Raw genomic sequence first — 18,017 nt, forward strand, 5'->3', positions numbered from 1 at the left:
ATTTTAATGTAAATATATACACAGCAGTATGGAACATAAAGTTTTTAAGGTGCAATGAAGAGGATAGGACAAGGATGAAGAGTGTAGGGTTGGATGGAGGTAGGGGAAGCCAAAAGGCAAAAGTTCAAACAGTGAGAATCTATTTATTTTAAAAGCCACCATTTCAAATTATTTTAAAATATTACTTTTGGAAGTAAAGTGTCACATAAAGTCGTTAATGACTTGATCTACAGACTTTGAAGCTGACTTGGTTGTGTGATAAGGTCGAATTTACTATTTTTTTCCAGCAAACTCAAACGCAGCATTCGTAACATCCTGTATGCAAATTAGGGGTTTCGCTCTTCTGATTGGCTGATCCACATGCGTTTCCATCTTCTCATTGGCTGATAGCGCGTTGGCCACGTCCCCGAGCCACGTCGCTCTTTCCTCGCCATTTTCCCATCTTCTACTGCTAGAATCGTACTATTCTGCTGTCACCTTGCTGTCCATCGTTATCAGTTTGGTTAGAAATCGTTACCGGAGACCACCGGGCTTCTTTTGAGAGTTTACCATCGGTTTCCGAGGAAAGGCGCTTCCTCCAGCATGAACATTTTCCGGCTAACCGGTGATCTGTCCCACCTAGCAGCCATCATCATTCTGCTGCTAAAAATATGGAAGACCAGGTCTTGTGCCGGTGAGTCCAGTGCCCTTTTGAATTCAGAACTCAAAGCTGGTATTTAAAACTATCTTTTTTTGTTGTTGAACCGGGTTTGTTGTTTTAACTTCACTCGCTGCGCTTCTTAACCTGTCAACGGCTAATGCTAGCTTCTTTGCTAGCACCGGTGTGTTGTCACCGCGCGCTAACGGCGCCGTAGCTGTCACTGACAGGCGGACAGGTGTGGAGGCTGAAGCTGTCGTTTGTAAATGAGAGGTATCATGAGTGGAGGGCTGCCGTTTCCCCCGGGCCTCTGCTGCACTTTACTCTCCCCCTCGGGCTCCACTCCAGCTCAGCGTGACCTCTGACGTGGCACCGGGGCTCCGGGGTCGCGGCTCGTTTGGATGTGGAAGCGGGTAAACCCTCCACAAACCATCTGCTTTCTTCGTTAACGAGCAAAGGTTGAGTTCGGTATCAACCGGTCACATGAGTTATCATTGACGTTTGCAGGAGATTAAGCAGCTAAACTTGCGGGCGTTTTATCAATGAGGTGCACAGGTTGCTAACCTCCCTGTGAACTGGGACAGAGGGCACTTTAGATCATTTACAACACAGAGGATGAAGCTGCAGCTGGCTGAGTGTCTCTGTGCAGGTAGAAGCAGTAGCTCCTTAAAAGGGCCAACATGTGAATGAAACTCAGGAGTAAACAAAAGTAGTTCTGATGACAGCTGGTGAACCCAGGAAGTAGACATCTGTTCATGAATGAATGCACTTTCTTTTATGTTAAGTATTTCAAGTGCTATGTCAATAAAGATGAATTTGATTTGAATGAACAGCTGGTTGCTCCCAGAACTTTTTTTACACTGTCATTTACAGCTTTAAGCACCAAAAATTCTGTTTTTAACATGTTCTTTTGGCATTTTCTCACGATGGAGGACATGTGTGAAGAAAATTAGGCTTAAATGTGTCATTCTTAGTATTTCTTTATTCAAACCGTCATTAAAAAAAAGAGCAGATAAAAAAATGAGCAAAAAAAAAAAAAAAATAGTCCCAACTCTAGGGTGAATTTCAAATTAACTCCTGCAGAAACTCTCCTAAAAAATGACACAATTTATTTTATTTTTTGCCAAAAAATATCATAATTAAAAAACCAAATTAATGTTAATGATACCTACATGTTTTGAATAAAGTTAGAACTCAGTCGACATAGCTTATTTTCTTAATTTAAAGCTTTAATATTCCGTTGTTTTCTGTTTGTACCTGCACACACCTGCATAATTTTAGTGTGTACAACAAAAAAGTATTTGGTAGATCTAAAGAAGTCAAAGTGTTATAAAAACAAACCAATTATAGGATGTTTGTGCTGTCATTTAAAACAGGAAACCAAATGCATTGAAGAAATTTCCATAAATATGAAGTTACATAGCAAATATTTATGTTATTTTCTAAATGGCTGCAAATTCTAATGCATCACATCAGCATTGGCTCCAACTTGAGCAAATTTCCTCAATTCTTTTGTTGTGAGTTGGTTGCGTAAATATATATTTATTTATATATTTTTGGAGGTTTGCCCTCTTAAAAAGACAACTGACAGTCTGTTAGTCAAAACCTTTAATTACATTAAATTGACGGAATTTGAACCCTCTTGTCAGCACATAGATCAGATGTTTCTTGTAGTTGATGATCAGGTTTCTGCACATATAAGGAGGAATTTTAGTCCATTCTTCTTTACAAATGACTTTTTAAATAATTATGAATTGGTGGCTATTGCTGGGAAACAATGAGCTTCAGCAGTTTTCTACAGGATTGAGGTCCATAGGCTGGCTGGACCGCTCCATAACCTTGATCTGCTTCTTCTTAAGCCATTCCTTGGTTGCCTTGGCTCTATGTTCCCTGTGCAACCTAGTTCCGTCATTTTTGTAAATGGATTTTTACAAGATGCTGCCGGTTCCTCTGCATAAACTCCCCCTGGTTTTGCTCAGCTCTTCATTCTGCCTGCAGGTATTTCTGGGAAGAGCCAGGTGCTGTTTGCTTTGGTGTTCACCACTCGCTACCTGGACCTGCTCACATCCTTCATCTCCTTCTACAACACCACCATGAAGGTAAAGCCGCCGGCGGCGATCCAAAGTGTGCAGGAACCTTACGTCGGCACGCCTCTGTTTGCTGAGGGATGGTGTGCAACACTACACCAGTGCAGTTTGTGCTGAGACCGCTGTTCTTCTGCTTCAGGTCATCTACATCGGGTGTGCCTACGCCACTGTTTACCTGATCTACGTGAAGTTTAAGGCCACGTATGACGGGAACCACGACACATTCAGGGTGGAGTTCCTCGTCGTCCCCGTCGGCGGGCTGGCTTTCCTCGTCAACCATGACTTCTCCCCTCTGGAGGTTGGAAATCCAGCCATGATGTTGGATGCAGATTCGATTTAGCAAAGAAACGTAAAACATTCTTCTGTTCCAGATCCTCTGGACCTTCTCCATCTACCTGGAGTCGGTGGCCATCCTCCCCCAGCTCTTCATGATCAGCAAAACCGGCGAGGCAGAGACCATCACCACCCACTACCTGTTCTTCCTGGGACTCTACCGAGCTCTGTACCTCTTCAACTGGATATGGAGGTTCTACTTTGAGGGCTTCTTCGATATGATCGCCATCGTGGCCGGAGTGGTGCAGACCATCCTCTACTGCGACTTCTTCTACCTTTATGTGACAAAAGGTGAGTTATCTCCGTCTTCTCAGAGACATGCAGAAGCCTGAAGGTAAAAGGACCACTGGGTTGAAAACTTGTGAGGAATTCCTTTTGTTTCTGCCATCGAGGATGGGAAGGGGGCAGCGTTCTTCCACGCCAACAGTCTCGCCGATAACTAATGAACTCCTGTCATTCTGCAGAAATTATGTCCTGGAAAACAAGACAGGTTTTTGCTTTTGGATAAAAACATCATAATTAAAAGACCACTGGAAACACTTTTACAATAGATCACAAGATGTTAAGAGTGGGAAACTACTAAAATCTTTCTCACCCTGTTTAGGGCCTAGAAATTCTCGTCAGAAGCTGCAGACAAAAACAGTCAATGGCGAAATAGAGTGCAGAGATTTGATATTGTCTGAATCAATTTGAAAGTTTCCAGCTGGCAGAAGAAAAACCGGATTGTGGTTTGACTTAGAAGGAGACGTTCTCTGCTGCTGAGGCATGTCGGCATCACTCTTCAGATGTTTGCTCACAAACATCTGAAGAGTGTTTTTTAAAGTTCCACTCCGATCATCTACTGATCTATTTTCAAAGCGTTCCCAGGGGTCTTTTAATTATAATCATAATTATGCAATTTTTTAGCCTAAATCTAAACACTTGTGTCGTTCTCTTAAACATAGTTTCTGCAGTGCGGCAGGAGTTCATTTGAAATTCACCTTTGAGTTGTGGGTGGGGCTGTTGTCCAGTAGTAAGCCCTTCCACTTGTCATTACCCATCTGTTTACTCGCCCTCCTGCTATTAAATCTACAGAACCAAAAACGGCCAGTCCTACTTTTTTAAAATCTTTTTTTCTAGATAACGAGCTCCACTATCTCATTATCATGACAAAATATTTTTTTTTCTCATGACAAGGAGATAAGGAACAATATACTGTGTCCCTCTCTCTCTTTCCCAGATGGAGACGCCAAGACTTTGTTTTAAGTTTCTTTATTTTGTGGTTAACAACAAAAACATCAGAAGAAAACACTCCCAAAAGTTGTTTTTTAGTCTATTTTTTATTTATTAGTGGATCTTTGCTCCTCAAAAGCCTAAGTTCCTTCTCATGCATCAGCCCCCCCTCTCTTTATTTCCCTAAAACCCCAGAAAAAGCAGGTTGATTGACAGAACCCAAGGCTGACGAGCATCTCCGCGTGGCGCGTTCACATAGCTCAGGACATAAGCAAACTCAGACAGCCACTGAGTTTGCTACAATACTTTTTTGTATAAAGCAGTTTTTCAAATATTGACACTATTAAATCAATAAAGTATAAATGGATCAGTTATTCTGGTATTCTACGTTTTTTCTGATAAACTGCTCTGTTTGCTGTGTATGTCCAGAGCTCAGTGATGACAAAAGGGCAGAAACGCTCGGCGGCCCTGAGGTCTGACATTCAGCCACTCCAAGGGAGAGTGGGACGCTACAGTATATTCTTCATTATCTTGTTATCACAAGAAAAAAATTACAAATTTCTTGTAATAACGAGACAGTGGTTCTCAATATCTCAAGACAACTAGTATTGTCTTCTAATGATAATGAGACAGTAGATCCCGTTATCACCAGAAACTAATTTTTTATTTTTATTTTTTGTCGTGATAACGAGACAGTGGATCTCGTTATCACAAGAAAACTAATTTTCGTTTTTCGGTTGTGATAACAAGACAGTGGATCTCGTTAGCGATAGAAAACTAATTTTGTCTTCTCATGTTAATGAGATCCACTGTCTCGTTATCACGAGAATACTATCAAAAAAAAGTCGGGCAGGCCATATTTGGCTTCTGTAGAAATCCATAGATAAGAAAGCAAAGAAAGATAAATAAAGATGAAAAAAGAGGATCCCTTCTTCTTAATGGTGTAATTACTCATAAATATAATAACATTTTTGCAGTAGTGCGTTTATTACACTCACGTCACATTAGATTAATTAGATATAATAAATTATCTAATGAAGTCTAATTTAATGCTTGAAAGGAAATGGGAAGAATTTATGAATTTCTGTAATCTCACTCCTTTATAGATCTCCTAATCCGGACTGTGTCAGGTTATTTATCAAGTAACAAAAAAGAGTGTTTATTGATTATCCTTAGAAGACATTCTCACATCATTTCATTGGGTAATGATGTATTTTTGTTCAATATGTGGTTTGCCAATATGGACAACTGAAGTGTTTCAAGTAACTCTTAGTTTATTCTATTTTTAGTTCAGTTATATTTAGTTACATTAAAGAATTGTATCTTTAGGATTCTTCCACCAATTGGCATTAAACTGTCCGATCTTACAAATCGTTTCCTCACAGAAATGTTTGTTACTCATGCATTCGCACTTATAAAACCCTAAAATAATTTCATCTTTCCAACAAGTTTCTGTCTAAATCTGTAAATAAAGCTGCTTAAGTGTTCCTTTTTTATTCTGGGAATTAAGTCCAAAAATAAATTCTTAAAGTAGTCTTCTTCACAGATGTTTTAAGATTGTAAAACTCTTGTGATATTTTAACCCTTTTCTCTCTTGTTTAAACTCTCAAAAGATCAAACCTTCTTAGAAAATCAGTTAAGTATTATAGAATGAAAACAAAGATCTGATCTTCATAGAAGATTTATGTAAATGTGGCAAACAGAGCACATTCTGTACAGGAGACACAGGTCAGAGGAGATTGATTGGCAATGTCAACAGCCAATCAAGATGCAGAACATAGTGCACCGTTACGAAATGGAAAATTTAACAAAAATAAATAAATAAATATCAGCGAGAAAGCCCAAAAGGTCTAAAATAAGAGTTTGGAAAAGGATTGAGGAGTTCATTGAAACTCCTTGATCATCACTTAATTTACTAATTTTCTCTTCAATCCAGGCAATCCATGTCTAAAGTTTTAATTAAAAGTCCGATTTTTAGTTTTTTTCCTAAGCTATTAACCAGGTTTTACATGTAAGTTTGTAGCAAATAAACTCTTAAGCAGTTGATTAAGTTTGTGGGTTGGACTGTCTCGTTTGTGCTCGGATCAGAACCAAGGGAAGTCCAGCTTCTGTTCTGGGACCATGCTTCATTACCCTCATGACTTACGGTCTTCTTTGTCGTCTTCCAGTACTGAAAGGAAAGAAGCTGAGTCTGCCAGCCTGAGTGCCAGAGACAAGTGTTAGAGCAGACTCTCACAGGAGTCTGAGGGGAGGACGAACAGCCGCGGACGGCTCTGAAACAAACCCGCCGCCGTTTCCTCGTCTTCCCCTCCATCCAGTGCAAGATGCCTGAGACAGAGCAGGAGCCGCCTCCGTCGCCGCGCCTCCACCTGATCCGGACTCACCACGAGGCTGCTCTGGATTTCTGTTTGACGCATCTTGCCTTAAGGTTTTTTTATTGCTCTGTATAAAGGAAGAAAAAAAAGTGCAAAAGGTTTTCTACATGAAATGTTTGTTGAATTCAACAGCAGAAGGTGTAAATTTGCAGACTTGATGTGGTGGGATAATATTGAACATTTGTAATCGGAATAAATGTGTAACGTTTTTCATGAAGAGGATTTCTCTGGATGCTAATTTCTTTTCAGCTTGTTTTTTTTTTTTAGCGGTGTGTGAAGTTTCCTCACTTATCTCAATTTTTTTCCCAAAAATGTAAGATTTCTTGTCCAGATTCTGCCAGCATTGATGCCTCAGTCTATTTTTTTCCAATGTGGAGTCGAAACACAAAGCACAGCTTTAATTGAGGCAAATGAACTGCCTGCACATTAAACCCCTCATGGAGCCCCTTTTCCTGTAATTCCACCACATTGCCAAGCTCTTTTTTTGTTTTAAATATCCACCATTAAGATGCTGTTCATGGCAGAAAGATTCAGTCTTTTAGATTCAGGTGTATTTATAATTTTCTTTTCTTTGTTTCTAATAAACTGAGTCCATGGAGCAGCCTCTGTGTTGTGAATGATTGTTATCCTGTTGAAGGGAAGCAGCACAATCATTCATTTGCTGTAGACTTTTCAGCCTTTTTGAATGAGTTTTTTTGCATGATCTTGGCACTACAAATAAAAACATATTGGATAACATTTGACTTGGTGCCGTGATTCCACTAAAACTTAACATTCGTGTTTTCCAACCTTCGTTCCAAATGATTCCACCTTAAAATTGGATGTTTGAGCATTTCTGAGGGCTTTTTAAGGCTTTTAATTTGACAATTTTACCTTATAGGAAGACCAATTATGGCACAGAGAATCCAACAGAAGTCACCAACTTTCTGCAGATCCTGCCACTATTGACCTTTAAACGTTATGTGGGGCCTCAGCTTAGTCCCAGAAAAAGGTTTTGGATTAGAATTCCATAATCAAGAAACTGCTTGACATGTGCTGGTTGCAAAGGAATGGATGTGAAGTTTGGTTGATGGAGTTGCTTCATAGGAGCCTTGAATATTTCAGAAATCTTGTAAATGACATGCTCACAACTTTGTAAATTGAAATGCTATCAGGACTACATAAGATCAAATCTTCATTTAAAGCGATTAGTCCCTCCATTTTTCATTTTGTTTCTTTTGCTGATTTATAGCAACAGAATTATATTTTATTGCAGTTAGCACTTCTTTTTCCCACTTGTTTTTACAAATGCACACACACACACACACACTCATATATATATATATATATATATATATATATATNNNAAGCAAGCTTTCTTTGTGTCAAGCTGTCTGTTGGTGACCCCTGCTTTAATTTTTTTTTTTTTTGTGTAAGAGACAAAGAAACCTTGCTTTGGTATATTTCTTTATTGTTTCTGATATTTCTTTATTGTAAGTTATTCAAGTTATAAACTGACCAATCAGACGTCTCAATAAAAGCATATGGTACCTGCAGGCCCACACGTTAATTGAAATGTTTGACAAGATTCTCCAGAGTCGCTTTCAGTAAAAGGACAATTCCCATAGAAATGTTGGCTCACTTGTTGATTCTGTCTAGTTCTCTTATATTGTAGTCAATATATTTACTATATATTATGCCATATATAGTCATTTATTTTTTCTTTTTACTGTTCAATTAATCAGTTTTTACCTTGTTTTGCTTTATTTCACAATTACACTTTCACAAAACTACACCTGACTTAACTCATGTTTTGAGAAAGTGATTGTTTTTCCTGCACTGAGTTTCATTCAGCTCTGGTAAAGAGTTGCAAATAAAAAACAGAGGAAACATTCAAGAGTAATTCATAAAAATGTCAAAACTGGAACGGAACTAATGAGGCTGGTGTTTCGGGTGGTACGCTTATTCTAGACGGAACTGCTGACAACCGCTGACGCACCGGGGCAGAACTGAAATGACAGGCCGTTGTTTCAGGTCGGATTGTTGTTCTAGACGGAATTTGGAGCAACCGCTGACGCAGAAAGATCTTAGCAAGATTTTTGGCGTAAAAACCTGCAGCCGGGAAATAACCACGGACTCTGGCCGAGTCACGGACGCTGTTTCCCCTCACTGTGCATAGTTTATGATGGAAAAAGACATTTCTGAATTACGCGGTGAGTTTCTAAGTTCTGACATCGGTGCAGCTAGGCCGCAACGCGCGCGCGCGCGCGGGAATAGCATGGCTAACTACGCCGATAAATGTCAAATTTAAACATAAAGTAAAATATTTATCGATTAAAGAAGACTTAAAGTCCTTCTATCTGAGCTTTGACTTTAACAAACACAGAACGTCGTTTTTCTTTGTAGTTTATTTTTTAGGATGCTACAACTAGCTAAGCTAATGCTAGCTAACCAGACTCTTAAGTAACAGTTAAGTTAGAATGTTTTTCTCTTGGAAAGTGTGAGATACTAAAAAATGAGTGGTGAATCTGTGACAAGTTGTGAGGTGTATACTTTTGAATTATTGTTCATGCAAAAAATTGTCCGTATTTTGTTGCTGAAACAAGGGAATTCTGTTTTTCCCCCCGAGTAAAATACTAAAGTCCTCAAAATGTCATTGTCAATATTCATGAAGCTGTTTCCATCTGTGTCTTTGACATAAATTAGTATCTTAGTAATAAAATTGACATATACATAATAACTTAACAAAGCAATAGGGTTCAGATTTAAATACAATTAAAATGACATCTTTAGTTTGGTAGAAATGTTTATTTTTTTGTGCATCATTTTACATATAAATTATCACACATCAATCCTACAATAAGATACATTTACATAAAAAAGTCTTTAATGTTCTTAGTGTAATTTAGTAGAGCCTCATGTATGCTATGAATGTGTTAACTGAAGTTTGATTCACTGTAGGAAAAATGTTCAAAGTAGGGCTGCCACGATTAGACCATATATACCCTTTTTATATAAAATTCATATTAAACTGTTATGTCATCTTGAGGGGCGGGGCATCTGTCACAATGACTTTGATGGAATGTTTAGGGTCAAAGGTCACCTGTCAAAATGAGTTTGATGTAAAGTATATTCCTTATACATCTTTCTCTCATCTTTTAATCTTGTTTTATTCCCAGAAATTAATGAAGGGCAGAGGCTGCACGATTTATTTAAAGTTGAATAAACTATCATCTTTATTGTCTTTATTTTTAGTTAGTTTAAAGCTAATGATGGTTAAGATGTGTGCTTTACATCCAGTTTGTGCATGACCTGATTAGTCGACTTAATGTGTAAAAATAATCAGTGATTAGTTGACTATTAAAATAATCGTTTGTGGCAGTTCATAGTACCAAGAACAAAAATTATTCACCCACTCCAGTCTCACATTTTGCTTCAAGAGTATCATTAAATCATCTCAAGACTCAAACATAGACTGCTTGTCTTTGACAACCACAAGGAAGTACAAATTTAAAGTGGTCAGGATGGAGAGAAGTTCCCTTTCTACTTAGTTGAAAACAGATGAGAAGAATATGTGTAAAGCCTCACTGCATCCTGCTGCAGTAAAACTGTAAGATAAATGGTTTAATGGACAGTAAAGTATTTGTCCTCCAAAGATAAAAGGTATTGATATTTAACTAGAAGAAATTCAAAGCTGCTTTTTAAACAAATGTCTGAATAGTTTTCTGTCAACACTGAATGCCTCTCAGAAAAACAGACTAAAACAAATTAAAATGCAAATAATAATTAGTATTAGACACTGTCAGCCATGACGGCCCAATGGTTAAGACTTCAGTGGAGCTATAAATTTAAATTAACGAGTAAAAGAAGTTAAAAACTTTTTAAACAAATTCCTTAAAGTGTGAACTGAGCTGTTCACAACAACATACCCTAAAAATGACTCGTATTTGAAAGAATTAATGTATTGTCATAGTTCCTTTTTGTTTCAGCATCACAAGCTTCCATCCTGATGCATCCATTTGCTGAAAAATAGATCCATGAACGTCTTTGTTTTTCTCGTCTGAGCTGGAATCTGGATCTTTGATATTCAAGGTTTTTATGTTTTGGCTAGTGTTGTTCTTTCAGCTGAAGGGGGAGCATAAAAACACAAAGGCTGGGTTTGAAGAAAGCAATAATTTATTTATATTATTACAGGAAATGGTAAAAACGTTTTCATTTAAATCAATGGAAAAAACTTAATTTTAAATAAAAAGGCATTGTTTAGTTTACAGCTTTGAATTAAGAATACTTTATTATGTTTATCTTTTCTTTTTATAAAATCTTATCTATTTAATCAAATTGCAAATTAATTGTATCATTAGAAAAATGCATATTTAAAAACGGAATTGGATTTGTCGATTTAATAGTGTCAGTAAGTTATTGGTTTCACTTAAATAACTTGAGATTTGAAAAGAAAAGATTTAAAGTCTAAATTAATTTTTCTTCTGCTTCCTCGGGTGACGATTTTAAAGAATAGAAGCTTTACAGCAAGGAGATTCTCTTTATGCTCTTAAAAACTCATAAACCTTTTTGGGGGCGCGTCTTAGACCAAATTTGATATCCCACTTTTTTGCCAGTTCACGTTTTTCCTGAACAGCAGGACCAAATGTCTGATCTGGTTTTGATGAACCTCCATGACTTGATAAATGTCCATCAGTGGTTCTGTATGGAAACGGTATCTGGTGTACCACCATCAGAGTGAAGGAATCACAGTGTGTTCTTCATGTCAAAGTTCTGCCTCTTTATTCAGTTTAATTAATGCTTTAGTGTTTTAATAAGTCAGGGGAAATATGTAATTATTATTAAAGTAAATCAGATCAAAACTGGACTTGAGCACGACAAAAATGTGATCATCTTCATTGATTTTAGCTCATAAATGTTTGAAAGCTAAAGATCTGAAACTAGTGTTGAGGAATCTGGTGTTAAGTGTTGATGTTGTTGCTTCGTAGTCTTACACTGTTGTTACTGACTTTCACATGTTTGTAGGGATCTTCCAAAACTGTCATATCCAACTAATAGTGTCCTTTAAACCCTTTCCAGAATCTCATAGCTTGAAGAATCACTGCAGGATGCTGGAGAGGGGTTTTAGCAAAACAAAACATATTGTGTGTGATGCAGTTGGTACAGAGAAAAACTGATAGAAGCTGCTGAACTGTGTCAAATGTTAGTCTATTTTAGACGTATTGCTCCTTGAGTTTCCCTAATGAAGAGTCTTTTTTTTTCCCCTGTTTGCAGGCCCCGCTCTTACCCTCTCCACTCTGCGCCTCCTGGTGTCTCCAATTCGGATCGTATCTGCTGCCATCTGGCAGACAGTGGAGCAGAAAATAGTGTCGGATTATGGGCTGCTTGAAGAGTTTGTGTTTATGGTGACTGAGATCGTTCCTCAGCTTCTCTCCACGAGGCAGCGAGCAGAACTCATTTTGGGCCTCAGAGCACGAGTGAGTCATTCTTTTATTTATTTTTTTCCCTTACATTTTATACATTTATCTGTCTGTAGCATCGGGCAGGATTTCACTGAATACTGTATGGATAGTGGATGTGAAAAACAGGGCTTCAGTGTTCCCTCATTTATCGCGGGGGCATATGTTCCATAAATAACTCACAATAGATGAAATCCACGCAGTAAGATTATAGACATTTTAATGCTGTAAAACCTCTCACTACATAGTTTGTATATTTTTCTCTAACAGACATGAACATTTTTAACTTTTCTCTTTTCTTTAAACACTCAAAGTTCAAACCTTTTGTAGAAAAATAAGTCCAGTACAAGAAAAAGTTGCATTACCTGCGATAACGCGAGTATGAATTCTTTTTTACTGAATTTAGTTGCTGAATATGCTGAAGCCTTTTGATGAAGATGCTGAAGAAATTTACTGCAATTGCTGAAAATGCTAAAGCTATTTGCATAATGCTAAAATTACTAAAGGAATAAAGAAGTCGCAGAATTTTGCAGCAAATTAAAAAATGTGTAAACTTAATTAGCCCAAAACCTTAGTAGATACCAAATTAGCCAAACAAAAGTGAGTGTTTTGCTAAAATGTTAGCTTACCTCCAAAATAACCCAAAGTTCCTTAGTAGATGCCAGTATAGCCTAAAAAGCTAGCATGTTGCCAATATACTAGCTTAATTCATAATTAGCTTAAAAATCCTCAGTATATGCCAAAATTGCAAAAAAAGCAAAGATGTTGCTAAATACTAGCTTAACTCAAGTTAGCCTTTAACACCTCAGTATGTGCCAAAATAGCCACAAAAAAAGCTAGCACATTGCTAAATTCTAGCTTAACTTAGAATTAGCTTTAAAGTCCTCAGTAAATGCAAAAATAGCCACAAAAAAGCTAGCACGTTGCAAATACTAGCTCAGAATTAGCCTTAACACCTCAGTATATGCCAAAATAGCCACTAAAAAGGCTAGCAAGCTGACAAATCATTCACACAACTCTAGAATGAAAACAAAGATCTGCTCTTGATTGAAGATATATGTAAATTTGGAGAGCTGCATGTCTCTGTACAAGAGATTCAGTATGGAAGAGACTGATTGGCAGTGGTCTCCAGCCAATCAGGACGCAGAACACGTTTAAGAAAAGCACACAGAATTACACTGAAAATGTCTGAGACAGATCACAAAAGTAAACCCAGATATAGTGAGGGAACACTTTACTTTAAAAAAGAAGAAAAAGTAATCCAAATAGTTTATTTTTTCTAAGAATGCATTCTAAATTTATCAAGCTGTATATCTTTGGTTCATCGTCTATGTCTACTGAACAAGTTTAGTGAACATTTGTTCATGTCTATGTACTACTAAACAATATCTTCTGTGTCCTGTGACACGACAGGAGCTAACAACGCTAGCAACTGTTACCAAGGACTTTTCTGACAACCAGATCCGACGACAATAGCAAATGGAAAGTTTTAAACATAAAGCTGAAACATCACAAAGCTATCATCAAATGAGCATGGACACACAAAAAATATTGCTTAGTGGGCATTGAGCTTTCATATTAAGGTGGGGGCCGCAAATGGCCCATGGGCCGCCAGTTCAATACAAACAGAATCTGACCCAAAAACTCTTGAAATTTGCACAACTAGGATGCAGAGGAGCTGGATAATTGAACAGTTTGGGTCCAGAGTAAATGTTTTTAGTTTCACAATGTAAACTGTGACTATTTGCATAACAGACGGAACAAAGCTTACTGACTGCTCCTCTTCTCACTACTCCTGCCGCTCGCGTTTTGCAGCTCATCCTGGAGCTGTGTCGCTCTGATGAGACGGCCGACATCCAAATCATTCAGCCACACCTGGATCGAATGCACAGCCTCAAATCTCTGTGGCACGTGGAGGTGGGGATAGTTTTCTTCTGTTTGTTTATATCACTAATTAAAGAGAAATCTGATCAACTTTTGACTTCTGGTTTCATTTTCAAACAGTTTGAAGCACAGGAACCATCCAACTCTCATTTCATGCGCCTCGTCCAAAACTTGTTAAGAGATCCAGAAGAAAGAACCAACTTCTTCCAGGTGAGTTCCAATGCATCAGGAGAGAACTCATTACTTTTTAGAAGTTGACTCTACTTGAAGATTGCCACTTTGTGTTCCAGGATGTTTTCCCTGGAGACTTTGGGCCTACCTATGACAAAGCTATCCAGACTCTGATGTGGCTCTTTCTATCCAGACTTGAAAAGCTTCTTCCTCACCACACTCTCCAGCAGGTACAGTCACACACGTCTAAATGCAGTTTCAGGTGTGTTGATATGAGAAACACCTTTTTACTTGTAAATGTTTGTCCAGATCGCATCCCTGCTTGGCGACACCTCATCTGTCCTCAGTGAATACTTGGAAACTTGCATTCAACCGGATGAACTCAAAGTCATGTTGGACTCTCAGAAAGATCACATCCAACTAGAAGATATCGGTGAGCTTTGTTTTTTTTATCGTTCAACAGTATCGCTGCCACAAACAATTAGTTTAATACTCGACTAATAACCAATTATTTTTTCCTAATCAGGTCATGCACAAAGAGGAAGTAAAGCACACATCTTAACCATCATTAACTTTAAACTTACTAAAAACTAGATGTATTCACACTGGCATTACCTGCAATAATGCCAGTGTGAATTCTGTAAGCTGAATTTGGCCGCTGAAGATGCTACTGACGATAACTGAAGATGCTGATATTTATATCTGAAAACGCTGAAGTTGATAGCCAGCTAAAATAATAGGTAAATGCCAAATTAGCCTAATTTAAAAAAACAAAAAAAAGCCTAGGTTAGCCAATTTAGCTAGCATGCAGCTAAAATATTAGCTAAACTCTAAATTAGCCTAGAAAAACTGAAAAAAATGTCGACTTGGGGGCCGCAAATGGCCGCGGGCCGCCAGCTTGAGAACCCTGCTGTAAATCCTTGTTCATTAAAACAGAATTAGACAAAAACAATCTGGAAAAAAAAATCTAAATTAGCCAAACAGCTAGCATGTAGCTAAAATAATAGCTAAACTCCAAAACAGCCTTAAAAAAACCTTAATAAATTCCAAAATAGGAGGGACTACCAGGGTTGAAAATTAGCTCTGTAGCTAACACTGGCACATTTACAGAAATGTACATGAATGAGCCCTTTCCCTGTTCAAATACATATTAAAATAAAATAGTCCAAAAAGCTAGAATAATACCATTATAACTTTAAATGTACTACACTCTGACTCCGTATAATATAAAGTAATGAATAATTAGCTATTAAATTAGTCGTCGACTGTTTTAATAATTGGTTCGTTGACTGATTGTGGCAGTCCTATTCAGCAGATCTCCTAAATGCGTTTGTTAAAATGTCCTTTGTTTTTTCCTTTCTAGATTCTTGTGTTGTGGACAGCAGCATCTTGTCGGCGCTGTGTCTGCCTCCTGTGGAAAGAGTTGTTATCGTCAATGAGCAGACGGGCGCTGATGCAGAGAGCGGTATGGTCTACACCGTATGTACGGAGATGGAGGTGGAATCCGAAAACAAGGAAGTGTACGTGGAGGGAGCCGAGGCCACGGAGGGCGTTCCAACCCAGTGGTTTGGTGTTGGTGAGGAGCTGAAAACAGAAACGGACAACGTTGAAGTGGTAGACCCCACTCAGGAGGCTCAGACCGACGAGGTTGAGGCAGCAGAAGACTGCAGCAATAAGCAGTCCGGGACACTGATCATCGGTGAGGACGGCAAGGTGACTGAGCTGGAAAGTGTGAAGAAGCCCAACAGGTGCGGGAGGAAGAAGAAACGCCCCACGGATGGGGAATTTGAATTGCAAAGCACGGTTAAAAGCTTCAGGGAGGACTCTAAATCTGCTGCCATGTGGGACAGACCAGTGCGGAAGAACCGGGGACTCAAGATGAAACGGTACCTTTCTCAGTGGAGAAAGTCTGGCAAAGTACAGCCCACCAACAGCAGTCCCAGAAAGTTTACACAGTCGCAGGTCGACCTTGACGAGAGGACGTGCAAAGTGTGCGGCAAGGTGGTGAGCCAGGCCAAGTTCCTCGCGCGCCACATGAGTCAGCATGCTGAGGAACCGCCCATCGCTTGTTTCGCTTGTAAAAAGTTTTACAAAAGTTTGCGTTACTTGCAGCAACACAGGTGTTCGATCTTAAAAGAAGCTGACATTGATGAAAAAGGCCAGGAAGAGGAGGAGGAGGAAGAGGAGATTCCAGGAGATGAAGGTGAAAAATCCTCTGGTGAGGTTCCATGTGAGCCAAATGAAGAGCAAGCAACCGACAGCAGCACCCAGGATCCGGATTACTTCCCCTCTGGGGAAAGATACGCCAAGGGATCTGAGGAACCTGACGACAGCAAAAGCCTCCTGGAGGGTCCGTTCTACTGTCCTCACTGCAGTGTGGAGTTCAAGTGCAAGCAAACGTTCAGGTACCATTTAAGAAACATCTGCTACACCGAGCAGCAGGTGGATCCCGAGAAGCCAGACGACGTCAAGCACTGTTTCCGCTGTGATGAATGCGACAAGGCGTTCAAGTACAAATCCACGCTGGACTCCCACAAACAGACACACAACCCTCTGTACTGTGAAGTGTGCATGAAGTTAGTACGGGACTCGGACGCTCTGGCCATGCACAAAGAATCTCACACTCCATTCCAGTGCAACTGCTGCGAGGAGAACTTCCCCGTGTTCAAGGCCCTTCACAAGCATTACATCGACGTCCACAACCCCACCGAGCCTTACACCTGCTCTCACTGTCAGACCACGTTTGCCAGTTTGAAGCGTTTCATCAGGCATGAATGGAAACACACGGGTTACCAGCCCTTCCAGTGCACACACTGCAGCAAGCGCTTCCGCTCCTACTCCGACTTGGTGGAGCACCAGAAGAAGCACACGAAAGCGTATCCATTTCTCTGTTGGGAATGTGGGAAGAAGTTCCGGCACGGTGTCACCCTGACGAGGCACGTGCAGCGTGTGCATCACTCCGGGGAACCCGTGACTGAGAAACCCAGCCCGATCTTCACCTGCACTCAGTGCGGGAAGACGTTCTCCTCCAGAAGGTGCCTTCTGAAACACGACAACTTCCACCACAAAGGCATGCGTTTCCCATGCGAGTTTTGCGGGAAGGGCTTCTTCGGCAAGGACGCACTAGTCAGGCACACTTTGATCCACACCGGAGAGAGGCCTTTCAAGTGCGACGACTGCGACAAGTCTTTCAGGTCTGCCGCCGAGTTGAAGATACACCGTAGGTATCACACAGGAGAACGGCCGTTCAAGTGCAACATCTGTGAAAAAGGTTTCGTTCAGTCCTGCTTTCTGACTTTGCATATGCGGACCCACACTGGAGAGAGACCCTATGTTTGCACAGTGTGCAACAAGGGCTTCTCAAGCTTGCATGGCCTGAAAAGACACAGGAGGCTCGTGCATGGTTAACTCATGTCAACAATCCTAATAACAATCCAATATCTCTATCCCCTTCTGAAAAAACGTGTCAATGTTGTAAATAGAAGTAAAAAAAAAAAAGGAGGCTAACTATTAGCAAGCTTTGGCAGTATGAATGCTGAGCAGAAAAGGACTAAACCAAGTTTTCCAGTAACATTTCCTTCCATTGTCTCAGTGCTAAGTATGAATGCCACAAGCTTTGATTGTTAGAAAATGCTTAATTGTATTACCTTCTAAAAGTGTACCATTGTATTTTTACAGACATGTTTGCTCTAGTTCTACAGAAGATTTCTTTGTACAAGTGATTAAAAAAATAAATTCCTTTTAGGAGTTGATTCAATTTTTCTTGAATAAAATGTTTACCTTGACTGATTCATTCTGTAATTTTTAATTGCAGGATCCTATTAAAATGCAAACAGAAGAATTTAAGTTATGCCAAGTCATGTATTGATGATACTTCGTC

At 39.3% G+C, this 18,017-nt stretch overlaps 2 protein-coding genes across 2 annotated transcripts; both read left to right on the plus strand.

Moving 5' to 3' along the window:
- The first annotated feature begins 383 nt into the window (after positions 1-383).
- Positions 384-7,382, plus strand: kdelr2b (KDEL endoplasmic reticulum protein retention receptor 2b). The gene is made up of 5 exons (XM_024285551.2): positions 384-673; positions 2,636-2,736; positions 2,864-3,022; positions 3,096-3,348; positions 6,438-7,382. The coding sequence occupies exons 1-5, from the start codon at positions 583-585 to the stop codon at positions 6,470-6,472; spliced, it is 639 nt and encodes a 212-aa protein (XP_024141319.1). The 5' UTR covers positions 384-582; the 3' UTR covers positions 6,473-7,382.
- Positions 7,383-8,573: 1,191 nt separating this feature from the next.
- LOC112154488 (zinc finger protein 99) lies at positions 8,574-17,881 on the plus strand. The gene is made up of 7 exons (XM_024285458.2): positions 8,574-8,836; positions 11,898-12,100; positions 13,898-13,999; positions 14,087-14,176; positions 14,257-14,367; positions 14,447-14,570; positions 15,501-17,881. The coding sequence occupies exons 1-7, from the start codon at positions 8,806-8,808 to the stop codon at positions 17,543-17,545; spliced, it is 2,706 nt and encodes a 901-aa protein (XP_024141226.1). The 5' UTR covers positions 8,574-8,805; the 3' UTR covers positions 17,546-17,881.
- Positions 17,882-18,017: the final 136 nt, after the last annotated feature.

Source organism: Oryzias melastigma, linkage group LG19 (genome assembly GCF_002922805.2).
Source record: "Oryzias melastigma strain HK-1 linkage group LG19, ASM292280v2, whole genome shotgun sequence".
NCBI lineage: Eukaryota > Metazoa > Chordata > Actinopteri > Beloniformes > Adrianichthyidae > Oryzias > Oryzias melastigma.

Bases quoted from the DNA above. Each gene is read 5' to 3' on its own strand.
- kdelr2b (XM_024285551.2), top strand. From the start codon at position 583: ATGAACATTTTCCGGCTAACCGGTGATCTGTCCCACCTAGCAGCCATC. The intron at 674-2,635 runs GTGAGTCCAGTG...TTCTGCCTGCAG, and splicing joins GAAGACCAGGTCTTGTGCCG to GTATTTCTGGGAAGAGCCAG. The intron at 2,737-2,863 runs GTAAAGCCGCCG...CTTCTGCTTCAG, and splicing joins TCTACAACACCACCATGAAG to GTCATCTACATCGGGTGTGC.
- LOC112154488 (XM_024285458.2), top strand. From the start codon at position 8,806: ATGATGGAAAAAGACATTTCTGAATTACGCG. The intron at 14,000-14,086 runs GTGGGGATAGTT...ATTTTCAAACAG, and splicing joins AATCTCTGTGGCACGTGGAG to TTTGAAGCACAGGAACCATC. The intron at 14,571-15,500 runs GTGAGCTTTGTT...TTTCCTTTCTAG, and splicing joins CATCCAACTAGAAGATATCG to ATTCTTGTGTTGTGGACAGC.